This window comes from Pipistrellus kuhlii, unplaced genomic scaffold (assembly GCF_014108245.1).
Source record: "Pipistrellus kuhlii isolate mPipKuh1 unplaced genomic scaffold, mPipKuh1.p scaffold_m20_p_3, whole genome shotgun sequence".
NCBI classification, from domain to species: Eukaryota; Metazoa; Chordata; class Mammalia; order Chiroptera; family Vespertilionidae; genus Pipistrellus; species Pipistrellus kuhlii.
Genome location: NW_023425529.1, coordinates 2560634 through 2586641, shown reverse-complemented (window position 1 = coordinate 2586641; position 26008 = coordinate 2560634). Strand labels below are relative to the sequence as shown.

General features: G+C 57.6%; 1 protein-coding gene across 3 annotated transcripts; it reads left to right on the top strand.

Moving 5' to 3' along the window:
* Window positions 1-1276: 1276 nt before the first annotated feature.
* LOC118728539 (TRIO and F-actin binding protein) lies at window positions 1277-24711 on the top strand. 3 transcript variants are annotated; one of them, XM_045587509.1, is made up of 14 exons: window positions 1277-1453; window positions 6215-6271; window positions 8770-8838; window positions 8931-9020; window positions 9388-9497; window positions 10966-11491; window positions 12381-12491; window positions 18347-18494; window positions 20301-20403; window positions 20977-21136; window positions 21205-21315; window positions 22433-22519; window positions 23862-24050; window positions 24170-24711. In XM_045587509.1, exons 1-14 carry the CDS (start codon window positions 1448-1450, stop codon window positions 24524-24526), a joined length of 2124 nt encoding a protein of 707 aa, XP_045443465.1. In that variant the 5' UTR covers window positions 1277-1447; the 3' UTR covers window positions 24527-24711. The 3 variants fall into 3 exon arrangements, with proteins under 3 accessions (XP_045443465.1, XP_045443467.1, XP_045443466.1); XM_045587511.1 differs by lacking the exon at window positions 6215-6271; XM_045587510.1 differs by lacking the exons at window positions 1277-1453; window positions 6215-6271 and adding an exon at window positions 6790-6849.
* Window positions 24712-26008: the final 1297 nt, after the last annotated feature.

Below are 26008 nucleotides of genomic sequence, written 5' to 3'. Positions count from 1 at the left end.
CCTTTCAGTCCACAGGCCGACGCTCTACCCACTGAGCCAAACCAGTCTTGGCTGAGGTCTTCTTTTTGTCCACTCATTCTCCCCAGGGTGGAATGCCTGAGTTAGGTGCAGGGGTAGGGTAGGAAAATGGCCTGGGGATGCCAAAAGGCCAGTGTCTAGCGGAAAATGGGCTTACCTATGACCTCATTTCTAGTGTGGAGGAGAGAATCCCAGTGGGAAATACTGAGAAAGAACGTCAGCTCCCTGAGCCTCCATTTCTTTATCTGTGAAATGGGGACAGTAATTATGGTAGTAATAATTCTTGATCCCCACACTAAGATGGCAGAATAATTGAAATGGCAGTTATTCCAAACCCCCTGCCCTTCTACCGAAGGATAGCTAACTAGGGATACATACATGAGGTGTTCTGAGTACTTAACAATTAATCCTTATAGCAACCCCATGGGACAACAGCATTATCCCATTTAACAGAGGGTGAAGTTGAGGCACAGAGAGATTAAGTACCTTGCTTAGGTAACGCAGGGTTTGAATCACAATTCCACACAAGCTACTACATGCATTTAGCAACAAATTCCACCAAAGGTTCCTCCTCCACTTCAGGGCTCAGATGAACTCCTGCCGGCAAAAGGGCTCCTAAAAACGGCCAAGTGCTCTGGGAACGGGAGCCACGGGTGTGCACCCGCACCCGAGAACCCCAAACCAGGTTCCTAGGTCAGAAAGACCCATTCACAGAAGAGGGCATCTAGGGGGCACATGCTAGGAGTGCCACCTCTTCTTACTCTGTGACCTTGAGCAGGTGGGCTATCCTCTCTGCGCCTCTATTTTCTCATCAGTAAAATGGGGACAAGGGCACCGTCCGGTCAAGCCTGTAGTGAGGGTGAAAGTCGATTTCCTGGGTGACACGCGGGGCTCCGGGAGTGGTTAGCACTGGGTGTTTTGCCCACGTGCCCAGCAAACCCGGCGGCTCGCGGTAGCCGAGGCGACGTGGGGCCACACCCCGCACCCCGGCGCGGTGGGCGGCGAAGTCACCTGCGGGCCGCACGGCTCCTTCCGCCCCGCGCACCCCGGCCGAGCGCGGCCGCCGCCCCCTCTCCCCGCCCCCATCCGCCCGCGGCCGCCCCGCCCCCCGCGCCCGTCCCGTCGCGCAGGCCCCGCCCCCGGCCCGTCCCACGCTCCCATTGGCTGGGCCGCGGCCCCGGCCGCTGTTTGTCCCGGCTTCCCCGCCGCCCATTGGCGCGCCCGGGTCCTCCCAGGAAGTTTGAAAAAAAAAAAAAAGTTTTATGGGCGGATGGACGGGCCGGAGCCGCGCGGGCGAAGGGAAGGGCCGGAGGTGCGGCTCTGGGCGGCCGAGAGGGGCGGCGGCAGCGGGATTCCCGCGCCGCGGAGCCCGGCCTGAGCGCCCGGTCCTCCCTCCCGCCTGCTGCCCCCACCGCCCCCTGGCGCCGCCATGACGGTGAGTGCCCCCCAGACGCCCCTCCGCGCCCGGCGAGTGAGCGACTGCCCGAGCCAGCGTCCTCCCGGGCAAGCCCCCTCCGCGTCCCGGCGGCCGGAGGCGTCTCCCCAGCGCGGGGCCGGCCGCCTGCCGCCCCTTCCCCGCCTCCGCCTCCCCTTTCCCGGCCTGGAGCCCGGGCGGACCCCAGGAGCTGGGGACGTCCCGTCAGGGCACCCGCCTCCTCTCGTCTGCGGGACCCGTCACTGACCGGTTCGGGGCGGCCCTTGACCACCAAAGTCCCACTCCCCTAGTGAAGACCTGACCAGGTCCCCCCAAACTGCGAGACCCGTGGGGGCTCGCCGGGCTCCGCGCCGGGGCTGGGGAGAGGGTCCCCCTGGTCGGGTGGGTCTCGTTGGCCCGGGCCTGGGGAGACTGCCCCCGTGGGGGCCGGCGGAGGTGGGTGGGTGAGAAGGGGTCCCGGAGCCCATCCTAGGACGGAAGCGGCCAGGACCACGATCTCCCCGGCTTGCTCCTTCGCGGCGGGGCCTTGGGTGGGGCAGCGCCGCGAGTGGGGTGGAGGACGCGCCGGCTGGGATTTGTCTTTCTCTGGGGGTGAGCCCTACCCTGGTTCCATCGAAACCTGTGCCTTAATAGTAGGCCTCGCAGCTGAGTGCACCATCATCCCCATTTCACAGTCCGGTAGACTGAGGCTCGGGGGAGGGGGCGGGGGGGGGAGTTGCCCGAGGTTACCCTGAGCATAAGGGAAGGAGCAGCCCCTTTGCGGGCCAGCCTGCCCCGCGGTGCTCTGGAAGGGAGGGCAGAGCTGCTTTTGGTTTCTGATCAGTGTCCTAGGGAGGCTCTGACAGCTGGTGAGGACAGGGGTGTGAGGCCCGGTGTGTATGTGCGTGTGCCCGTCCCCGTTCCACAGCCAGGGGAGTGGGCTGGGCTGCTGGGGAGCGGGTGGTGGTTGGGGAGAGGGGCCCCTGTCCCCCTCACCCCCCTGCGAGTGTGATGACCTGGCCGCTGCCTGGACTTCCTCAGCCTCCACACATCCTGCCACCTCCCTGCTGGCCCTTCCTGTCTGTCGTCAGCGGCCTCCCCTGTCCTGTCAGAGAGCAAAGAGGGATGTGGGGGAGGAGCTGAGTCAGTGTCCTGCCCGTCCCCCCCAGGCCGGGAGGGTAGTCACTGTGCCCACTGGTTGCCTGCCAGGCCCTGCACTGGCTGCTTTCACGGTCCCAGAACTGATCCTCTAAGGCTGATGGGACTGCCCGTCTGCCAGGTGAGGACACGGAGGTGCGAAGAGGTGACCCGGGCCCGGGCCGAGGCGGATCGGAACGGAGGGCTATCCCGGCTTTCCCTCCGGGAGATAAGAAATGTACACAGTTGCCTCCTGGAGAAGCACATGCTCAGCAGGGCCAGGCTGCGGGGAGCAGCATGTGGGCGCGGGAGGAGGGACGGCTGCCCTGTGGGAGCAGCCTGCCTGCCATTGTGGGCTTGGCCAGGTGGAGATGGACGGGGCGGGTGCGCTGTGGACAAAGGCTGGTGGGTCACATTTGGGGGATGGCGGGGACGTGGGGGAGGGTCCGGAAGAAGAGGGCCCAAAGGCAGGGAAAAGTAGCATAGGCTTTTGGTCAGGGTTGCGGAGGAGCCATGGAAGGTTTGAGGCAGGGAGGAGGAGGAGGGTCACCCCTGACGGTGCTGACTAGTGTCATCCCACTGCCCACGGACCTGCGCCTGCTCCGGGCTGGTGTCCTTTCTCACCGCCTTTCCGCTCTCGGCTGGGCCATCTCCCTGACCCCAGGGATCCGCATGGACCAAGGAGCAGTGAGTGGGTGAATGCTTAGAGGCTGGCAGCTGGCAGCTGGGAGTCTCCGCCTCCTTCTGCCTTAGCCGTGCGCAGCCTTGCCCTGGAGCCTCATTCCGCAGCCTCTGCCTGGCATCAAATTATATACCTGCTCGCTTGTTTATTGTCTGTCTCCTGACCTCCACCGAGACGGGGCCACATCTTTCATCCGCAGCTCACGGACTTCCTGGTCCAGAGCAGGGCAGGAGAGTTACAAAAAAGAAAAAGGAAGATTCCACAAACATTCCCCGGGTCCTGGGGGTGTGAACGCGCATGTCCCTGCCTGTGAGCTGAGTCTGAGGGACAAGTAAATGTCTTCGAGATAATCCTGGGCCACGGAGGCTGGGGGAGGGCGCGGGGGCGAGTGTGGCATGTGCTGAGGCCAGCCCTGGAGGAGGAGGTTAAGCCGTGTCTTAAAGCATGAGGAGGGTGCGCTCTGGTGTTCAAGCCGAGGGCACAGGCGTGCGGAGGACCTGAAGTCCTGGCGTGTTGGGGATCCGTGAGGATGCGTGGAGAGGTTAACACGGGCCCCCAGCGCGGGGGGCGGGGGGGGAGCCTGGCTGGAAGGGTGGGGCTGACGCTCTTGGGCCATCCTAAGGCAGCTGGGTTTTGTTTTTATTATTTGTTTATTTTTTCCCATTTTAAAATCATTTTTATTTTTTAATTACATAATGTAATTGACACACATTATTATATTAGCTTCAGGTGTACTGGACTTTGTTTTGAAGCCACCTGAAGCCACTCCTGGCGGCTCTGAGCAGACTTGTAACACTGGGCCTTTTTGAGGGAGCCCCTCTGCCAGAGCGCCCAGAGGGAGGAAGCCGTGTCCCAGTCTGGAAGGTCCAGGAGGGCGGGCATAGTGCCCACCTGTGGCCAGAGGGAGGAGGGGGCTGGACTGGGAGGCCTGCTGGTGCTCCTTCAGGGAGGAGAAGGTGAGCTTCCTGCAGGTGGTGGAGAGGTGGCTGGGCTGAAGAGCTGTGTGAAGCTGCAGTGAGAGATTTAGGTTATTAGAGCTTTTGATCCTGGGTGGGGGGTGGGAGTTCCCAGCTGACCATAGGACCTCCCCTGCCAGCAGTTTAAGATCTCCATTGGTGGCTTCCTCTTCCCATGGTCCCTGAGCCAGCCCACGCCTGAGGTGGCGTGCAGCGTGTTGGTACCGGCTTCCAGAGGGCCACTGGGCTTTTCCATGGGGCACGTTCAGTCCTCATAACACTTGAGGGAGGTCCGGACGCCCCCTCATTTACCACATTGGGCAGCCGGGCTCAGAGAGGGGATGTGGCTTAGGAAGGTCGCTGTGACCCCACTTCCCAGCAGCCCTTGGGGTCCCAGCCTGCACTGCTGCTAGGGAGCCCTTCCTCAGCTTCTGGAAGTCCAGGCTGATCTCCTGTGGGCCATCCCAGGAAGCCTAACTCCTCCGGGCCAGGGGGTGGGGTGGGGGTGGGGCCTGCCTCCAGAGCACAGAACTGTAGATGGGGAAGAGGAGGGTGGATATTTATTCAGCACGTTTTCCCGAGTTCTAGCCACACCACACCTAGTCCTGGTGCCACGGGAGGTCCAGACTGAATGCAGGTGACCCCAAGCGGCCCGGCGGCCTTCGCGGGGCTGCCAGCCTTCACTGGGTCTCGGTGTGGGACAGACACCTTACATTTGGAAGAGGATGGGAGAAATGGAGAGCAGACAGGATGAACACCACCCAGAGTTTCTCAGGCCTGAGCAGAGCCCGTGTCCCTTCCCTCCGACAGGTATGCAGGGAGGGGCTGCAGCGCAGGGCGGGGCTGCCAGCCTGCTGAGACGGGGCCCTGGTCCCACGGCCATGGCTGTGGGTGTCTCTGAATGTCCAGGCTGCTGCCCCAACCTCCTCTCCGGCCACTTCTTCCAGCTGAGGAAGAGGAGGAGGCGGCTCCCTAGGAGGAAGGCAGGTCAGGGGAGGAGGCCAGGTCAGGTGGCTCTGGTTTCCAGGTCTCCAGCTGCCACCCTCGCCGCCCACCCCACTGAGCCATGCCACCCGCTCCCTTCACGCAACCAGACACCTTGGCCTGCTGAGGCTTCGATGCCGGCGCTGATAGGTGGGCTCAGGGCCATGGCAACAGGTGGACGCCTCTTCCCGCCCGCCAGCCTGGCCCGCCCTGCTCTCCCAGAGGGACCGGGACTTAGACAGGAGAGGTCTCCCCAACAGGCAGGAGGGTCTGGTGTTGGGCACCCACCAGCTGGACCTGACCAGAGAAAATGCGAGAATGAGCAGCTTCGTTGTCTAGGCCTAGGGGGGGCTCATAGCTCACAAGCCTCTGTGGAGCATGCTGCAGCTGGGAGCCCCCAGGCCCCGGGGCCGTGTCCCCCTGAGCAGCACCCGGCAGGTAGGGCTTGCCAGGACCGGCCCATCCGGAGATCTAGAGGGAACCAGAGGATCTCTGATCCCAGCCTGGGCCTGGTTCCGTCTTTCAGGATCTCCAGGAGACCAGGGCAGGGCAGGGCTGGTTGGACCACAGGAGGGCAGTGGGATGGGGGCAGGTGGCAGCAATAAGGCATTTTCTTGGTGGGCCACCCGGGCCTTGTCGGAGAGGAACTGGCCTGTTGGTCTGGCTTCTCTACAGGATCTCTACAGGCAGCATTCTCTTGCCCCCCCCCCCCACCTCCCACTCTTGCGTGAGGAAGTAGGCTGGTGGGAGGGAAGCTTGAACATCTTTGGTGGAAGTCCCAGTCGCCTGGTCCACCCTCTTGGCAATCAGAGATTACTGGGTGTTATGGAAAGGGGCCAAGACTGCATTATGGCTGGAGAGCCTGCCTCGATTTGGGGTGTTACCTGGGCCCTCAGGCCTCTCTCCTGGCTTCTCAGGCCCTTAGTCTTACAGGATCCAAGGCCTGGAAGGTGCAGCACCCCTCCTCCCAGCCATTGGATTCTCCACGGGGCCTGACTCACCTGCTTCCTCATCTCCCCATAGCCCGATCTGCTCAACTTCAAGAAGGGATGGATGTCGATCTTGGACGAGCCTGGAGAGGTAGGAGGGCGAAGTGGAGAGGAGGGGGGTGGCTGGGGCAGCCCAGGAGGCTGAGCTGCTTTCCTCACCTGTCCAGCCCTTCTGGAGACCATGGCTTCCTGGTGGGGGGAGGGGGGTGTCCACGGTGGGGGCCTGAAGTGAGAACTCTGAGGGCAGGGCTTTCTTGTCCAGCCTTGGTCTATGGGGGTGGGAGGGCGGAGGCTTCCTGGAGCAGTGTGCAGTGTGTAAGAGTCACCATGGAGGGAGGCCTCCTAGCTCCTCAGGCTCTGTACCCCATCCCCTCCTCTCACCAAGAACCTCTTGATGACCTCCTGGCTATCGGAGGGTGTGGGGGGAAGGGCTCTCAGATCACTGGGCCTGAGAAGCACAGATTGGTAACAGCTCTGTAGTGTAACAGCCCCCCCCCCCCCCCCCCCCCCCCCGCGGATGATGCTCAGAGCACATCTGAAGTCTCACCAACCTGGGGCCCATTGGTTAAATCACAGCTTTCCCTGGTCTCAGTGGCCACATCTGTGCTAGGGGCATAGTGGATGATGAGGATTCCCTCCAGGTGGACAACAGGCACAGGTGTCAAGCAGGCAGTGTCTCACATAGCCCCCAGTATCTGCTAGGACCTCAGTAATAACCCTCCCCTTTCTCTAACGTGTCTGTCCTTAGACCCAGAAGGGACAGCGCCTCTTTTGGGGTACTGCCCTTTCGGCTGCCATGCTGGAGCTGGAGCTGGCTCTCTGCCCACCCACCTTGGGAGGGAACGGCTCCCCACCCCTGCCCTGCATGCGCTCCTGGCTTTGGGCTGTGTGCAGCCCGCACGCCGGGAGGGCTGGGAGCCAAAGGGAATTGCATTGTGTTTCCTACCCACATGCTTTATCCCCTCTAACCCACAGCCTTCCGTACCCGCTGCCTGCTTGCCGGTCCTCTGGTGGCTGCGCTCCAGCCTCACACAAGGCCTGGCACCTTGCCCGTGACCCGTCCTGGCCTCCTACCCGGGGTCTCGGGAGGGCAGAGATTATGGGCTCCACCCAGCACTGGCCATTACTCATTCTCTCTCACGAAGTTTTGGAATGTCCGAGCTGGAAGGGCCCTGGGAGTTCCGCCAGCACAGCCCCTAGGTGCACAGACAGGAGACAGGCCCACAGGGCTTCCATCTCTCCCCGGCCCAGCAGTGCCTTGGGCAGACACAGGCCAGGCACTCGGGGCACCTCGGCCCACAGAGCTCCATCTAGTCCCCATCTTAGACAGGCCCAGACTGGGCCAAGGACATCATTTGGCACAGAACCCTTGCCCCACTTTACGAAGGGACAGTTGAGGTCTTGAGCTGCAATTCAGGCCGCTCAGTAAGAGCAGGGAGTCCTAAGAGGGCCAGCCTTTTAGAGCAATCAACAGCAATGAGCTGCCCCCCCTGGGCCAGGTGCCCGGAAGGACATACCAGGGAGGGGTAGGAACTTCTGACCTTACAAGAAGGCTTAGGGACTTCTTATTAGCCCTACTTTACAAATCTGAAGACTGAAGCTCAGAGAGAGAAAGATACTTGACTAAAGACACACAGCTAGGAAGGGATAAAATAGTTGTCTCTTGAATGCTAAGGAGAGGCAGTGTGGAAAGAAGTAGAAAATGTCATTCCGGCACATCCTTGAAAATGCACCATCTTCTCAAGGGGAAAAAACCCCTAAGTACTTGAAGTAGCAAACAGTGTGGATAGGGCTTGGGGATGTGTGGGAGTCCAAGGAGATGCTGGGGACTGCACTGACCCTGGCAGTGGGTGGACCTGATCTAGCATTCCAGCAAATGGCCAGAAGCCAGAGGGCCAAGCGTGGCACCGTTAATATCAGGCTGTACCAGGGCCCCCACCCCTTTCCTTTCTGATGTGTCCTGCTACCCTCACCCCAGCTGAGGCAGAGAGAAAGGCTCCGCAGAAAGGTGCCCAAATCCTAAATGTTCAGATAATGCATCTCACAAGTGAACACACGTGTAACCGGCACCCAGATCAAGAAACAGAATACGGCCAGATGCCTCCCCCTGGGCCACCGTCCAGTCCTGCTCTCTGGGAGTCCCTGGCGACAGGAGATCCAGGGGGGCATATGCAAAATAACGGAAGTTCTGGTCTCTGGCTTGCTAGGCAGATGACCTTACACAGGTCACAGTCCCTCCCTGGTCTACCCGGGGGGGGTTGGGGGGGGGCTTGCTTGTGGCGCCTCAGCGATCTGGTGGGGATGGGAATGGAAGTGTTCACAAAGCAGAGAAGAGCTCCCAGAAGGAAAGGGAAGGTGTGGCTCGGACGAGAAGTCAACCCATTTCATAGATGCTGCCCCTGCAGCTCAGAGAGGAGGAGGGCCAGGCATCAAATATGGATTTTCTGATGGCCCCTACCCCTCAGCAGAGTGGGTGAGGGTACTTGAGCAGAATGGTTGACCTGGCAGCACCCAGGGTGCCAGCAAAGTGGCACACGCATATTCTTCCATTCCACACTAGCACCCCTTACCACCATCTCTCCTTCACAGTGGAAGAAGCATTGGTTTGTGCTGACTGATTCAAGCCTCAAGTATTACAGGGACTCCACCGCTGAGGAGGTGAGACATCAGGTGCTGGGGGTCCCTGGAAGAGGCTTGGTGGGCTTGGGGGGGGTCACTGGCGTATATGGACCATCATCTTCTGGCTGTAGGCAGATGAGCTGGATGGCGAGATTGACCTGCGTTCCTGCACTGACGTCACCGAGTATGCAGTACAGCGCAACTATGGCTTCCAGATTCACGTGAGACTGTGCATCTGGGGGGTGGCATGACTGGAGGGCCCCAGAGCAGATGTTGGTGTGGAGCATGGCTGGCTCTGTCACTCATTTACCCAGAGACCCTGCCTCAGAGTCAGTCAGCTCTACTGTATATCTGAGGAGACCCCAGATATCATTGGCAGGGTCATTCAAATGTTGGGGAGACCTTGGAGCCCCTGGGACTCTTCCAAGACTGGGCTAGTGAAGGGGAGTATTGCTCCCTCTGCTCAACTCCAGGCTCAAGACCTTAGACTCTCTCTTGGGAGGGAAGGGCGACCTCCCTGGGGTTCATAGTGGGGAGGGAGCAGTGGTGCTGGCCACGTGGCAACCTACCTATGGGGTGGACTTGCAGACCAAGGATGCTGTCTATACCTTGTCGGCCATGACCTCAGGCATCCGGAGGAACTGGATCGAGGCTCTGAGGAAGACTGTGCGTCCCACCTCCGCCCCAGATGTCACCAAGTACGTGCTGGGTTGGTCCGGGGCTTGGAGAAGGCACTTGCCCTGCATCCCTGAGTGCTGTCCTGGCTCTCACCTGGGAGCCTCGGGCTATACCTTCTGGCCTCAGTTTCTCTAGCAACAAAACGCGCCGAGGGCAGTGCGCATTCTTGGCAGTCCTCCAAAATACGGTGAGGATTTGGGGTGTGACCGCTGTCCCTCTGTGCCCCCCACACCCTGAAAGGTGAAAGAGGCCTCAGCTCTTTGAGAAGATGGCAGTGAGTCAGAGGCCCCTCTCAGGTGGCTGATAGTGCTGTGTGGGCTGCGGCTCATCCTGTGCTAAGGGGAGGGGATGGCTGGGCGTCTGGGAGGGGGACTCCCTCCCTCCGCAGGTCACTGTGGGGAGAGTAGTGGGAGGGCTCAGTTACCTGGTGGAGAGCTCCCTCACAGTATAGACCCCCGACGCCCATAAGGGGCTAGGACTTGTGGCTGCTGGACAGCAGGAATGGAAACATGACATTGAGGGGTGTCACGCGTGAGTCCCTCTGTCTGGCCACAGCCTGGCTGTTCAACCTCAGTCCAGTCACCTTCTTGTCTGAGTTTCAGACACTTCATTTGTCAGACTATCATGAGAATATGCATAGAAGCCCTTTGTGAACTGAAGCGCAGTGCAGCTGGATTATTACTTAGTATATAGGCTCGGCTGCTGTAACAAAGAGGCCCCAAACACACTGATTTTACGCAGGAGAGGTTTATTTCTTCAGAGCGGTCCAGTGGCGTGTAGTCCAGACCAGCTCTGTGACCCTCAACTCATAGCTTTGCCTCTGACTCAGGAAGCTGCTTACATTCTCCTACAGTGCCAGCAGGAGCCAGGCCAGGGCACACCCAGTCCTTTAAAGGTGCCACCTCTCACTTCCACTGGGCAAAATGTAGGTACATGGCCCTACATAGCTGCAAGGGATGCTGGGAAGTATAGTTTTGGGGTGAGTGTTACAGAAGAAGAGTACTGCCACAGTTGTTAAGTCTCCACAATTTGTGCCTATGCACCAGAGGTCACTGTTCACCCGCTTGGCAGTGACCCTGGGCGTCTCCCCTATTCCACTGTGAGTCTTTTGAACCCAGGATCTTATCTCAAACCATACTTTTAATAATAATGATCTGATCACCATTCTTAATGGGCTTCCTGGTTGCTTTCACACACTCGCTCACCTAGTCCTCTTATTCTTCCTGTGAGAAGAATTGTCCCATATTACAGATGAGTGACTGAGCTCAGAGGGGAGCCAGATATTCTGGTCCCTCTGCTGGTGGGTGTGGAGTTGGGATGGCTCCCAGGGTGTGTGAATGATGAAGCGCTAGTTCTGACCTCTGGGTTCAGCTGCTTCCTCTGCTGGGGTTCATCCCAGGGCTCAGGCACACGGTGACACTCCAGGAGTGCTTGTTTGGGGACTGAGCGGGCAAGATCCTGCCTGACGTGGCTCTGCTGGCCCCCTAGGCTCTCGGACTGCAATAAAGAGAACACGCTGCACAGCTACAGCACCCAGAAGGGCCCCCTGAAGGTGGGGGAGCAGCGTGCGGGCTCTGAGGTCATCAGTCGGGGCACTCCTCGGAAGGCGGATGGACAGCGGCCATCCTTGGACTACGTGGAGCTCTCCCCACTGTCTCAGGGCTCCCCCCAGCGGGCCCGCACCCCGGCTCGCACTCTTGACCGCCCAGCCAAACAGGAGGAGTTGGAACGGGACCTGGCCCATCGCTCTGAGGAGCGACGCAAATGGTTTGAGGCCGTGGACAGCAAGACCACAGAGACACCTGCTGGCGAAGGCCCACGCCGGGGCCTGGGTGCCCCCCTGACCGAGGACCAGCAGAGTCGGCTCAGCGAGGAGATCGAGAAGAAGTGGCAGGAGCTGGAGAAACTGCCCCTGCGGGAGAACAAGCGGGTGCCTCTCACCGCCCTGCTCAACCAAAGCCGTGGGGAGCGCCGGGGGCCCCCTAGTGACAGCCATGAGGCACTGGAGAAGGAGGTAGACATCATGGCTGGCCTCTGGGAACCCCCTTACCCCACCAACACCCCTCCTATCCCTATAGTTATGCTATAGCATTTATCATGCAAACCTACAGTGATGGGCGCTCGCTCCTGATTCACTGGCTGACACCTCAGACTCCTCTGTGAACTGGAATCTTCTTTTCTATGCCTTGAGGTGTTTATTGTTTTTAAAAAGCATTTTTATTGATTTTTAGAGAGAGAGGGAGGGAGGGAGAGAGAGAGAAACATAGATGTGAAAGCAGAATATCAATTGGCTGCCTTCTGCACACCCTTCACTGGGTCTCAAGCCTGCAACCTGGCTTGTGCCCTGGCCAGTAATCAAGTTGGCAACCTCTCAGGGCACAGGACAATGTCCAACCAAATGAGCCACACAGGCCAGGGCTGGATTTTTATTTATTTATTTATTTATTTATTTATTTATTTTTTTTAATATTTTGCCTCTTAGTTCTGTCCTCCGCCATCACACAGAAGGGAATAGAGAAGAAAAAGGAGAGGCCATTTATTGAGTATCTCGCCCTTGGCCCTCTTTACAAACAGGCTCACGTATGTTCACAGCAGTCTCATGGTCCCATAGGGCATATCTCATCACAGTTTTACTGATGGGAAGCTGAAGCTCAAAGACATTTCCCCTGCCACCTACATAACGTACATGTCTGGGCCACAGTGTTCTGTTCCCAGCCCTGTGTAGTCTTCTCTGGGCCAGGGCTCCTCTGGCTCATTGACCCTGCCATCCAGGACACAGCTGGAATGTCCTCTGGCCTGCACATCCTCACCAGGGCCACGTCTCCTCGAATCCACAGCTCCACGCTGCCTCCGCCAGCCCTCCCTCTGCTTCCAGGCCCCACTGACCGCATCTCCCTTCACAGGTCCTGTCTCTTCGTGCCCAGCTGGAGGCGTGGCGTCTAAAGGGGGAGGCTCCTCAGGGCGCGCCCCGGTCCCAGGAGGATGGTCACGTCCCCCCAGGCTACATCTCGCAGGTGAGGCTGAAGAGCTGCTTTCTGGGGGACGGGGGCAAGTTTCTGTTCGCCATGTTTTCAGAAAAGAGCTAATATTTTGGAAGCCCTTCCTGTGTACCAGAACATGGGAGGCACTTGACAAGCATTGTCTCATTCAATCTCTCCAGCGGGTGGACATGCGCATTGTGCCCGTTTTATAGACAGGCTGTGAGAGGTTACGGGACCTGCCCAAGGTCAGCTGGCCTGCAGCTGTCAGAGGTGGGATTTAAGCTCAGGTCTGACTGACAGCCCTCGTGTGACACCCTGCACTGGGACCACTTTCCTCACACCACCCTGGGGAGCTCCAATGGGCAGGCCCCTGGGAGGTGCTCCCTAAACAGGGAACTCCTGCCCATGCCTGCCAGGCCGAGGCCCTCACAAGATGGCCTTTGGGACTTGGGAGTTCCCAATGGCCCCCAGGGAAACATGCGGTCTGCTGAGGGCAGCAGTTCTCAGCTGAGGCCGATTTTGTTCCCCTGGGGCGGTGGTCGGCAAACTGCCGCTCACAGCCACATGCGGCTCTTTGGCCCCTTAATGTGGCTCTTCCACAGAATACCATGGCCCGGAGGAGTCTCTTTTGAAGAAGTGGTGTTAGAAGAAGTTTAAGTTTAAAAAATTTGGCTCTCAAAAGAAATTTCGGTCGTTGTACTGTTGATATTTGGCTCTGTTGACTAATGAGTTTGCCGACCACTGCCCTGGGGACATTTGGCCATGTCTGGGAACAACTAGCCTTCCAGAAAAAATACATCTATGTGTACACACATGCACACTTATATATGGTTTATCCTATATAATAAATGGCTAATATGCAGATCAACCGAAGTGGAACTATTGGTCACAATGATGATGTGAACTGACCACCAGGAGACAGATGCTCAATACAGGAGGTGCCCCCTGGTGGTCAGTGCGCTCCCACAGGGGGAGTGTTGCTTGGGCTCATGGCTAGCAAGTGCAGTGGCAGCGGCTGTGGGCAGTGGCCAGTGGCCAGTGGTGGAGTCTCTCCTGCCTCTGCAGCAGCATTAAAGACCCCTAGTGGCCGGGCGGGGGGTGCAGGGGTGGGGGGGGAGGGGAAATGTCTGACTGCTGACTTAGGCCTGCTCCCCACAAGCCAGGAGGATGGATCCCCACCCCACCCCCCGCCCCCTGCATGAATGTCATACACCGGGCCTCTAGTATATATATATATATATTACTGATACAAAAGATGTTTAGTATACAACTTACAAATAAAAAATCAGTAATACTTTTTATTGTAACTTCTATATAGCAAATTGATCTTTCTCTTAATACTTTCATTGGTTTTTCCGAATGCTTGTATCCACAGCTAACTGACAAGCGAGTGTCATTCTAACATGAATGTTGGTTGACATTTTTATTTATGTGGAGAGTAAGACGAGAAACATATTGAAGCTTTACTTGGTCAATGTCATGAGCAATTTTTTGGTTGAATTGGGAAATAGTTCTCTATTGAGAATATTTTCTTAAGAGTATTCCCTCAGGTTTTTGTTCTACTTACAGTGTAATGGTCATAGATATGGCAAACTTAAATTTAATCTGCATTACTAGCATTTTCTCATCCTTGCGTAAGTCTAGACTATCAAAAAATAAATCGAGTCCTGATTGTAATGTTTACCAATGTCCATGGTGTAAATACTCCCACGTGGCTGAGGACCTGAGCACGGAGTTGGGAAGATATGTCACACCCATTAGAGAGCATTTCCACACAGACACAGAAGAGAAGTAACCGCGGGAGCATAGACAATAATAAACTGCAGTGAGATCATTAAGAAGAGATGTTTGGAGTATCAGCATTGTTTTGAATATAATTAACTATAAGCTTATATAATATTTAATAATGGCCTGCTTAACTGTGTCACAAAATTCCTAAAAACTTGATGATCAGCTGCCTCTAGTCAGCACATCATTGCCTGAAGCAGAAAAGGATGCTGGGATCCCAGGCTCTGAGCAGAGGGACCTTCCAGGAGTTCCAGGCGGGAGGTTGCTGTGCGGGCTCTCGGGAAGCTTCTGGGGCGGGCCCGGAGCTGAGCACTGGGGCGGGCAGGGGCATGGGCTCTGGTGGAAGGCTGGCGGGTGCCTATCCTGGAGACCTCCGCTGCCAAGCCAGGGGTTTGGATCTTTCCCACACACTGAGGAGGTTTGGGGTGATGCTGGGAGGGTGGTGGTGGAGTGGGAGGAGCCAAGGCCATGGCAGGAGCTGGGATGATGACTGAGGGTGAGCAGGATGTAGGAGGGTGAAGAAGGGGGACAGTGTAGGAGTGGGTGCCTGGGTCTAAGGAAGGCAGAGGGGAGCCCCCTAAGGCTGGGGTTGCTGTCCAGGCATGGGGACCATCTGGGGCGTGTGGTTCAGCTGAACGAAGACCAGGGCCTAGGGAGTTGGGGCTTGACATGAAGGGCCAGCTTGGGAGTCACCTGATATGTGGAAGGGGGGAGGGCAGGAGTCAGTGTTGTGAAAGGCTCCCTTGAGGCGAGAGGAAGGGGTGGCCTGAGAGCTGGCGTCCCCTCAGGACCCCCACGAGCTGTGCTCTGTGGAGCTGTGGTCTCCCGGGACCGCTTCTCTGGGTGGGTGAGCAGAGCAGCTCCGCCTTTGTCCATTTTACTATTCGAACCTGCATTAGATTTCCTTTGGAAAAAGGTTTCTGTTGCCAAAATTAAATTCGAAAAGCACTTCTCTGACTTCTCAGCATACAGATAGGGAAACTGAGGCCCAGAGAGGAGGCTAGACCTTTGACCTGGAGTCAGACCAGGGCTGCGGGCACTTGGTCATGCGAGGCTGGGGTGGTAGGTGGGCAGGCAGAACCGAGGGGCGTTGAGAAGGGAATGAAGGGGAACCGGAGGCAGAAGACGGGAGTGGAGCCGTGGCTCAGGACGCCGAGGGCGCCAGGGAAGAGGAGCTGAGCCACCTGTGTCCCCCTCAGGCCTGGAGGAAGCGGCTGGAGGTTCAGTGGACCCCGGAGAGGTGACAGCAGGGAGGGATCCCCAACCTGGTATCTCAGGCCGAGTGGTGCCCCTCTTTTAGCTGTAGGGCTTGCCACCACAGGGCAGCAGCTGCGGGTCTGGGAACCCTTCCATCCTAGTGCAGTGGGGATCACGGGCATTTCTGAGTCCACGTTGGTCCACGTCAGAGGTGGCAGCTGACACCTTGGGCCCACAGGAAGGTGGGTCAGAGCGCAGCACCTGACCTTCTAGGAGTCCCTCATCCTGGGCTGGCTCCCACCCTGACACCAGCCTCCTCTCCCCATTAGCTTCTGGCTCTGCCTCCTGATATGAGCCTTTGAGAGCAGATCCCCATCCCCCCACCCCCATTTTTCCGATCTCTGCAGGTGGGTGGGCGCTAGGTTACCTTAGGACACTCAGGAGTTGGTCTTATGAGGCCTGTTTTACCGATAAGGAGACTGAGGCTCAGAGAGGGAAGAGGCTCAAGTTCATTCCACAGAACAGCCAGGATTAGGACTCCAAAGCAGGTCTATTGTCCTAACTAGAGGGACCTACAGAGGGCATGCGCACAGTCCCAGAGAGACAGGTGCCCCTGCTCGCTGCCTAGAACACCTGGACCCCTTGCCCTTCCCCCAGAGTGGCCTCGCAGGTGTGGCTGTGGCTGCCGGAGAGGTGGGGGCCACCTGAGGCCCTGTGCCATGGAGAATTCAATTCTTTTTAAAAATACATACGTGTGATTTTTAGGGAGAGGGAGAGAGAGAAACATCCATCAGATGCCTTCTGCATGCACCCTACTGGAGATCAAGCATGTGCCCTGAGGGGGAATCGAACTCTTGGTGCATGGGACAACGATCAATCCACTGAGCGACACTGGCCAGGCGAGAATACAGCCTCTTAACTGGCCCTTTGTGCCTTGGTTCTTCCCAGCTCTTTACCTTCCCTTTTCAGCTATCTTAATTTTTTTTATTCTCACCCAGGGCGATGGTTTTTTTCATTGATTTTACTTTGAGAGGAAGGGAGAGAGAGACAGAAAAATATCTACGTGAAAGAAACCGGCTCATCAGCTGCCTGCTGTACACGCCCTGACCTGGAATTGAACCTGCAACCTTTTTGATATACAGAATGACGCTCCAACCAGCTGAGCCACCCAGCCAGGGCCTTAAATATTTTTTAATTATATAAGAAATTATATAAGAAATTATTTACATTTTCATAAATAATTCAAACAAATTAGAAGGTTATAAACAAACACATGAACTCTCCTTCCCCTGCCTGCTCTCCGGTGCCCCACAGGGGTGGCCGAGAGCACCATCAGAGCACGTCTGTAGTTTTCTGTGCCGCCTCGGTTTTGGAGGGTAGAAGTCTAGCATGGGTCTCGCCAGGCTACAAGCCAGGCACCCGCAGAACTGCATTTCCTGTGAGCTCTGGATGCGATCCGGTTTCTCGCCTTTTCCAGCATCCGGTGGCTGCCCACCTTCCGTGGCTCACGGCCATTCCTTCATCTTTAAAGAGAGCAAAGGGGTCAGGTCCTCACTTCACATCACTCTACCTCCTTCCACAGCCATTCCCCACCCCGCTCTCTGCTCTCCTGTCTCTTCTGCATCTACGGACCGCGATCCCTGCCAGTCCGTAACCCAGGAGGGAGAGTCTCCTATTTAAGGCCATCCAGCAAGCTCAGCCCCCCTCCGCCGCAGCACAGGTAATAGTCACAGGTTCCCGAGCGGGACACGGACATCTCTGGGGCCCAGTCCTCTGCCTGCAGGCATCCTTCCTTACCTTTTCTGTGATTTTGTGTCCATGTACCCAGATGTCCAGCTCCATGGGTTGTACGTTGTCAGAAACCTGCTTTTATCACCTAACTTTCCATATCCTTCCCCAGCTGTCCATGTGCGCAGAGCCTTCTACCAGCCGCCGGAGTCTTTGTAAGGCTCGATCTCATGATTTATTGAAGGGTTGTTTATTTAGGTGGTTTCCAGTTCTTGTCTGTTGCCGATCTTTGTACACGTGACTTTCTCTGGGGTCATTCTTACAAGTGGACCCGCTAGGTCAAGGGATAGGGTCATTAAAAATGCATCGACGCTATCAAACTGCCCTCCACGAACCCCATCACAGCGACTCTCCCAGCAGTGGTATTAGCAGGCTTTTAAATGCTGGCCAGTCTGTCCTAGCCAGTTTAGCTCAGTGAATAGAGTGTCAGCCTGTGAACTGAGGGTCCTAGGTTCGATTCCGGTCACATGCCCGGGTTGTGAGCTTGATCCCAGTGTGGAGCATGCAGGAAGCAGCTGATCAATGATTTTTCTCTCATCATTGATGTTTCTATCTCTCCCTTTCTGAAATCAATAAAAAAATATGTACATTAAAAAAAAAATACTGGCTAGTCTGATCCACAAGGCCCTGTTCTGTGATTTCATAAATTTCAGCTCCCTTCCCCAGCACCTGCCACACGTCAGGCCCCGTCCTGGGCCCTGTGTCCTCAGGGGACTTACATCTGGCAGATGCAAGGCCTTTGGTGGCAGGAGAGAGGTTTTCAGAGACAGAGCTAAGAAGGTATTTAGCGGGGCTGCAAATGAAGTGAGTTAACCCCAGGAAAAGAAAGATGGAAAAGAACGTTCCAGGCGGTGGAAAGCAGGAGCTAAAGCTCAGGTGTGAGCACACTGAGTTGTTTTTCATAACGAGGGGGTTTCTTGGTGAGGTAAAGGGCAGGGATGAGGCTGCAAGAGTCAGGCGTGTGAAGCAGAATGACAGGCTGAGGCCTGCAGATGGAGGACAGAGGAGGTGCTGGGTACAGGCTGGTGGTGCTGGGGTCCAGAGGAAGCCTGGACCAGGGTAGGCCCGCCTACCTCAGGCTGGAGAGCAGCCCGTGACCCCTGCCCTGCCCGCAGGAGGCCTGGGAGCGCAGCCTGGCCGAGATGGAGTCCTCCCACCAGCAGGTGATGGAAGAGCTGCAGCGGCACCACGAGCGGGAGCTGCAGCGGCTGCAGCAGGAGAAGGAGTGGCTCCTGGCCGAGGAGACGGCCGCCACGGCCTCAGGTGAGGACCCGGGAGGGAGTGGCACAGTGGGCGTGGCCTCACAAACCTCTAAGCAGAGGCCGCCTCACCGGGTTTGGGAGGCTGTTAATCAGAGGCTGGGGTCTTGGTGCTAGACTTAGGGTGAGTTGAAGCCCCCAGAATTGGCTTCTGGACCTACTGAAAAAGAGGGAAATGCAGGCCCTCAGAAGGCTCATTGTGATCCAGGCCTGTGCCCAAGCTGGTGCCATGTCCTGGCGGAGAGACTGCTTAGCCTTAGACCCAGTTTTCATACCGGGGCCCTCTTATTGGGCACACAGGCTGGACCCCCGGGAGAGCAGGGAGGGGTGTGAGCAGTCCTGGTCCTTGCAGTGCCCAGGAGAGTCACCCATTTCACAGATGAGGAGACTGGCTCAGAGGTTAGGGATCTGACCCAAGTAGCACAGCTTAGAGGTGGCAGAAGCTGGAGTTGGAGCCCAGAGCACACTGCCTGCAAAGCCATGCTCTGAACCCACCCTCTGCTCTCCCAAGCCAGACAGGAATGCCAGCCAAGTGTGGGGTCCCCCTCTCCCCGGCGCCTGGTACATCTCACACACCTCCGGGCGCTTTAGAATAATGGGAATGATGAAGCGATCACACGATCTAGAGCTTACACCTGCTAAGTGCTTGACACACTCCAGCCCTTGCCCTTCATTGCAGACCTTGGGGCCATGTGTTTTGCTTTTAGGAAGATAACCTGGTGCATATATTATAGTAGGTGTCTGAGCAGGATCTGAGCCTCACCCTGAAGTCTAGCACTAGGTGGTTTGCAGTGCAATTTCTCAAGGTCACCCTTAAGTGGGACCTCAGATAGCCTCATGTCCATTTAAGCCGGGGATTGTTTTACCAAAAGGGTCATGAAAAACTCCCAGCGTTCAGAGCTTTAGGGTTTTGGAATTACAGATAAGACGATGGTTGAGGACTTGTTTAATTCTGAAGCAACCCCATGTAAGTGAAAAGAGACTCAGTCCTTGGGAGCTCACAGCCTGAAAAATAACCCAAAAGCTAATGTCTGGGCTGCGTGTTGTTTGAAATGCAAAGGTGCTGGCGGAGCAGTACTCACAGAAGTGCCTGGAGATCAGCACCCTGACTCCACACATCTCCCACTCACTCCTGAAGGGAGGTGCTGTTGCTAACCCCACTTTCTGGATTAGGGCCTGAGGCACAGAGGATTTAATCCCCTGAGCAAAGTCACCTAGATGTGTTATCAACTGAGCCGGTACTCTTGTCCACTAAGCTGGGCAAGACATGGATCTTTTTGTTTTGTTTTTTTAAATATATGTTATTGACTTTTCTACAGAGAGGAAGGGAGAGGAATAGAGAGTTAGAAACATCAATGAGAGAGGAACATTGATCAGCTGCCATCTACACACCCCCTACTGGGGATGTGCCCGCAACCAAGGTACATGCCCTTGACCGGAATCAAACCTGGGACCCTTCAGTCCGCAGGCCGACGCTCTATCCACTGAGCCAAACCGGTTTTGGCAAGACAGGTGGGTCTTGTTAAAGGACCCTCCGGGCTGTGCAGGGACAGGACTGTGTGGGCTTTCCCAGCATCACTAGCAGAAGGTACCAGTGCTCAGACACCAGGTGTCTCCCCAGCAGGGTCCATCAGACAGAGATTGTGATCCTCTCCTGCTAGACAGGCTCAGGAAGGCCGAGCCACTCACCCAAAGCCACGTAGCTCACAACACAGCCTGGCCCAGGCTCTGTGTGTGCCCTGCCTGCTCCTGTGCAGGTGCGTCTCAGAGGAGGTGAGGCTGGTGCTGACCCTCACTTCTCTGTTCCCAGCCATCGAAGCCATGAAGAAGGCCTACCAGGAGGAGCTGAGCCGGGAGCTGAACAAGACGCGGAGCCTCCAGCAGGGCCCAGATGGCCTCCGGAAGCAGCACCAGTGAGATGGCACTTGGGCCCTGGGGTCTGTGGGCTGGGCCGCCTCCTGAGCCTGGGCCCCAGCTGCCTACACTGGCGGTTATGAGTCAGGGACCTGTGCTGACGGCCCTGGGCAAAGGATACGTCAGTTTGCCCCCAACTGAGACGCCCCCTGTCGTCATTGTGGCACCTGAACAGAAGCAGCAGGGCCTTAGTCAGACCTCCATGCCACCCACAGAGACAGTTCTTCAGGCTACAGTTCTGACCCTTCTTACCAGGCTGGTCTCGGCCTCCGCACCCCTGCCTCCTCGTTATTGCCCCCTAGAGCTGGCTGCAGTGTCACCCTCGGCCAGTCCCTGTCCTGCCCCAGAGCACAGTTCAGAGGCTGCAGAGATGGGCTCCTCCAGCCCACCCCTCACAGGAGAGCCTCCTGCAGCACGAGAGGCTGTCACCGGTCAGAGCCCCCGAGCTGGGCGCGAAACAGAATGAGGGCGGGAGCTCAGGAGCTGCTTGGAGTTCACCGTGACCTGGCTCTGAGCTTGGCAGAGGGCAAGCGAGCCCCCATCCGTCATTGTTCCCTCCTCGGCCTGGGCAGGTCAGACATGGAGGCGCTGAAGCGGGAGCTGCAGGTGCTGTCGGAGCAGTACTCCCAGAAGTGCCTGGAGATCGGCACCCTGACGCTGCAGGCCGAGGAGCGCGAGCACACGCTGCGCTGCTGCCAGCAGGAGGGCCAGGAGCTGCTGCGCCACAACCAGGTGGGCCCGGCCCGGTGGGCGGGGGCGGGCGCCCTGCAGCCCTGCGCTGACCACCCACCCCCCTCCAGGAGCTGCACGCCCGCCTGTCCGAGGAGATTGACCGGCTGCGCGGCTTCGTCGCCTCCCAGGGCGCTGGCAGCGGCCGCGGGCACAACGAGCGGAGCTCCTGTGAGCTGGAGGTAGGTGCCCACCGCGCACCCCGCTGGTCCTCGGGGCCTCGGCCTGGGGAGGGCACCTGGGGCTGGGCCCCAGCACGGAGACGCCAGCACCCTGGGGAGGACCTGCTGTGTGCGCTGCCCTGCTGCAGCCAGAGTCCAGCCTCCCACCTCTGCTGTGTGATCGGACCGGTTGCCTCGCCTTTCCCAGAAGCTCATCTGTAAAATGGGGCTACGCACCTTTCTTACTGGGAGAAGCTGCAGTGAGAAAATGTGGGCGTGATCTCAGGATCACCCTGATATTTTATTTTACAAACACTTATATACGGTTTCACTCTGTGCCTGGAACTTCTGTAAGCCGAAGTTCTTAACTCACCGAGTCTTCCTAACAGCCCTAGGAGGTACATGCTGTTACTGTCCCCATTTTACAGGTAAGAAAACAGACACAAGGAGGTCAAGTACCTTGCCCAAGGTCACACAGATAGTTGGTGTGGGAACTGGGATTCCAACCCAGCAGTCTGGTTCCAGAGTCTAAGCTTTTAGACGTCCGGCTGAACTGTGTCCTCCTCAGTGAACTCCGGACAGCAGCCCCCGCCCCTCAGGGTCTGGGGAGGGCGTAATGAGGTGGTTTGCAGAGTCCCAGCCTCCTGGTCCAGAGGAGGGCCATACCATGCTTCCTTTCTCTCTCTCTTGTTGATTTTTTTTTTTATATATATATATATTTTATTGATTTTTCACAGAGAGGAAGAGAGAGGGATAGAGAGTAGAAACATTGATGAGAGAGAATCATCGATCAGCTGCCTCTTGCACACCCCCTACTGGGGATGTGCCCACAACCAAGATACATACCCTTGACCAGAATTGAACCCGGGACCTTTCAGTCCGCAGGCCGACTCTCTATCCACTGAGCCAAACCGGTCCCGGCTTCCTTTCTCTTCTTTGCTCTCAAGCTGAGGGCCTGTGCTATGGTGGGATGGGTGAGAGGACTCCCTGGGGAGTGTGCCCAGGGGTAGTGGGTGGGTCTCAGCACAGGTTGGGAGCTGCGTTCTCAGGGCCTGAGGCAAGGAGACGGCCGGCTGCGGTGCCCTGGGCTGGTAGCGCTGGCCTCTGGTCCTGGGTTAGCGTGCTCCTGTGACCCCAGGTGCTGCTGCGAGTGAAGGAGAACGAACTTCAGTACCTGAAGAAGGAGGTGCAGTGCCTCCGGGACGAGCTCCAGATGATGCAGAAGGTAGGTCCTGGCTGAAGCAGGGTGTTCGTGGGGAGGGGAATGGACCTGGGGATACAGCTGGATGCCCCATCCTGTGAACACCTGCTCTGTGCCAGGCACTCCCCGGGCCTCTCCCCGGAGGTGTCATCCTCATTTATTGTACAAAGAAGCAGGCTAAGAAAGGGGGACTTGCTCAAGGCCACACTTGCTTTTTTTTATTCAGCAAATATTTATTGAGCACCTACTATGTGCCAGGCATGGTGCTAGGTGCTGGGGAGACACCTGTGAGCAAAGAGGCCAACATCCCTGCCTGTGCAGAGCGTGCATTTCGGGGAGCAAGCCATGTTGCCGGAGGTGGAGGGGGAGTAGAGGAAGGAGTACTGGGATTCAGGACCAGGCCTGTGAGTGTGTGGTTTGCCTGGTGCCATGTCGCTGTGTGTTTGACATTCTCTGTGTGTCAATAGCTCTGAGACCGTGTAGGAGTCAGACTCATGGAACGGGGCCAAGTATTGGGCCACACTGCCCTGCTCCTCCCCCCGCCACTGGTTGCAGTGTGGTCTTGGGCAGACGCTTCAGCTGCCTGAGCCTCAGCTCTCACGTTGAGTAGGTTGCAAATGCTGAAACCTGGGGCGCTGGGAGAGGTGTGTCCAGGCCGGGACGCCAAGGGGACCTCCTGGAGGGAGAAGGCCCTGGGGACTGCGGAGGCCTGGCTGCTTGGTGTGGCCAGGAGGGGCATGGTGGGCATGTGCCGAGTGGGCAGGGCCAGGGAGGGAGGGCTCTGTGCCCTTATAGCCCCTGCCCCCCCCCCAGGACAAGCGCTTCACCTCAGGAAAGTACCAGGATGTGTACGTGGAGCTAAACCACATCAAGACCCGGTCGGAGCGGGAGATCGAGCAGCTGAAGGAGCACCTGCGCCTCGCCATGGCTGCCCTGCAGGAGAAGGAGGCCATGCGCAACAGCGTGGCCGAGTAGAGGTGTGCGCTCAGGGCTGTCCACCCGCAGGGCTCTTCCTTTTCCTGGCCTCGGCTTCCCTTCCCACCGGCTGGGACAGGCACTTAACGCTGCCACAGCCACAGCTGATCTGTCCTGCCCTCCTCAGGCCTGGCAGCAGGGCACACGTCACTAACAGTCCTCCTTCCACCGAGCTCTGCGCTCGGACCTCACTGACAGGGCAGCTCCCTCTTTCTGACAAGTCCGGGGAGGCCACCTGCGGCCGCTGTGGGGAGGCCTGGGGGACAGAGCTGGCCCGGCCTTTGGGGCCAAGAGGTGTGAGAGGACTTGCTGGCCGCCCTTGCCTAAGCCGCGCTGGGGCCCAGGACCAAACGGGTTTCCCCAGCCCTCACCGCCCACTCTCACCTTCCAGGTCCGCTGGTTCGGCCCAGCTGCAGACTCCCAGCCCAAGGGACCAGATGCCCTCCTTCCCTGCTGGATGGAAGTCAGAAGCCAAGCTTTCTCCCCACCCTCTGTGGGCTACACGTGCACTCACAACTGTCACACACATGCACACACACAGGCACACACACATTCTGCACAGGCATGCACACCGCACAGGTACACACACACCACACACCTGCACAGGTACACACACACTGTTCAGGCACATACACGCGCGCGCACGCGCGCGCGCGCATACACACAGGCACTGCATAGACACAGGCACCACAAGGCATACACACACACTCAGGAGCATACATGCACAGGCATGCACATGTACACCACAGACATGCACAGGTGCACGCACACACACACTCTGCGTATCTGAGCGTGCCCCTCGCACTGGGTCTTCTTACCTTGCACCTTCTTCAGGATTTTATATGTGAAGAGATTTTTATATATAGACTTTTTCCTCCCCCCCCCCCCCCAAAAAAAAATACGTTGTACTTTTTAAAAAGCAATTCCTGGTGGCCTTGTGCCTCCAGCGCTGGCTCCCCGCCTCCAGCCTCCAGTTTGGGCTCCTGGGCCCGTGGCCCTGTCCTGGTGGGAGAGGCAAGGAGCCAGCCACCCTCCTCCCACCCTACCTCCTGCTAATTACTTCCTGCCCTGGAGCATCCTGCACCCTGGGCCTCTGGACAGAGGGACAGACGGACGGGGAGCCGGCCTCTGCCTCCAGGGCCCCACCTCCCCCTCAGGGTGCTGGGCGTGGAACCTGGAACTGCCCTGAAGGCGTTTTCTCCTGCTCCACCGCCTTCTTAACTTAATAAAGTGTTCCTGCAGCTCTGTGTCCCAACGGCTGGTTCCGCCCCTCTGCCCAGCGGGCACCCCCCTGCAGGGGGCCTGTGGGCTTCTGAGGGTCTAGCTCCCCCTCCAGGCGATGCTCTGCAGACCAGCACCGGCACCCACCAGGGAGCCGGTTAGAAACACCAGGTCCAGGTCACACCCCACTATGGACTCGGCGCCTGCACTGCCTCAGTCCCAGTGGCTCATGCACCTCTGGAGGCCCTGGGGCGGCGCTGGGCCCAGTCCCCCCCCCCCCCCCCACCCCCAGCCTCCATCCATGGGCGCCCTTCAGCCCCGTCACTGAGGCTGTGCCCAGAGGCCATGCTCAGCCCTGGACAGGCAGGTGGGAGGCCTCGTCTTGGCTGACGGGACGTGCTGATCAAGGTCACGTGTGGGTTGGAACAGGCCCCCCTGAGTCACCTGGGCCCAGGCCAGCTGTCCAACAGGCAGGGCTGTGGCTGAGGTGATGGAGACATAGGACAATTTGAGCCAGCTTCACCCTCAGGGCTGTTCCCATCAATCCCCGGGGTCTCAGGCCGGGCGCCGGTGCGTAGAGGTGAACAGAACTGGCCTGGCCCACTACAGCCACGTCGGGTTGGGTCCTAGGAGGCTGTGGGAATGGAGGAGGCAAGTGGGACAGCACCAGCAGAGGCCTGTGAACATCCTGGTGTTCAGGGAGAGACCCACGGGCCGTCCTGATGGGGGTGGGGAACGGGCCCGGTTCCCTTGCCAGCGGGGGGTAAGGAGGGCACGGGTGCAGTTCCAGTCCCGGAGGTTCAGGAAGTCTTGGCTGGAGGTGGAGGGCGGGGGGGTCATTTGGGAGGTCTTCCTTCCCCTTAAAAGTGTCCTAAGCCGTGGCTGGTGTGGCTCAGTTGGAATGTCGTCTGTGCACTGAAGAGTTGGGTTCGATTCCCTGTCAGGACTCATGCCCAGGTTACAGGTTTGATCTCTGGTCAGGGCACAAACAGGAGGCAACCAATCATTCTTTCTCTTCTCCCTTCTCTTTCTCAAATCAATAAAAAACACATCCCGCCTTGGCTGATTGTTCTGTGGATAAAGTGTCCCAGGTTCAATTCCGCTTAAGGGCATGGACCTTGGTGCAGGCTCCTCCCCAGCCCCTGCCCTGGTCAGGGTGCATGTAGGAGGCAACCAATTGATATGTTTCTCTCACATCGATGTTTCTGTCTTTCCCTCTCTTCCATTCTCTAAAAGATCAAGGAAAAATATCCTGGGGTGAAGGTTACCAAATAATAAAAATTAAAAAAAAAAAAAACACTAAACATACCCTCCGGT

Coding starts and splice junctions, on each gene's coding strand:
- LOC118728539 (XM_045587509.1), top strand. Junction 9,021..9,387: donor ACTATGGCTTCCAGATTCAC/GTGAGACTGTGC, acceptor GTGGACTTGCAG/ACCAAGGATGCTGTCTATAC. Junction 21,316..22,432: donor GGAGCTCCTGTGAGCTGGAG/GTAGGTGCCCAC, acceptor CTGTGACCCCAG/GTGCTGCTGCGAGTGAAGGA.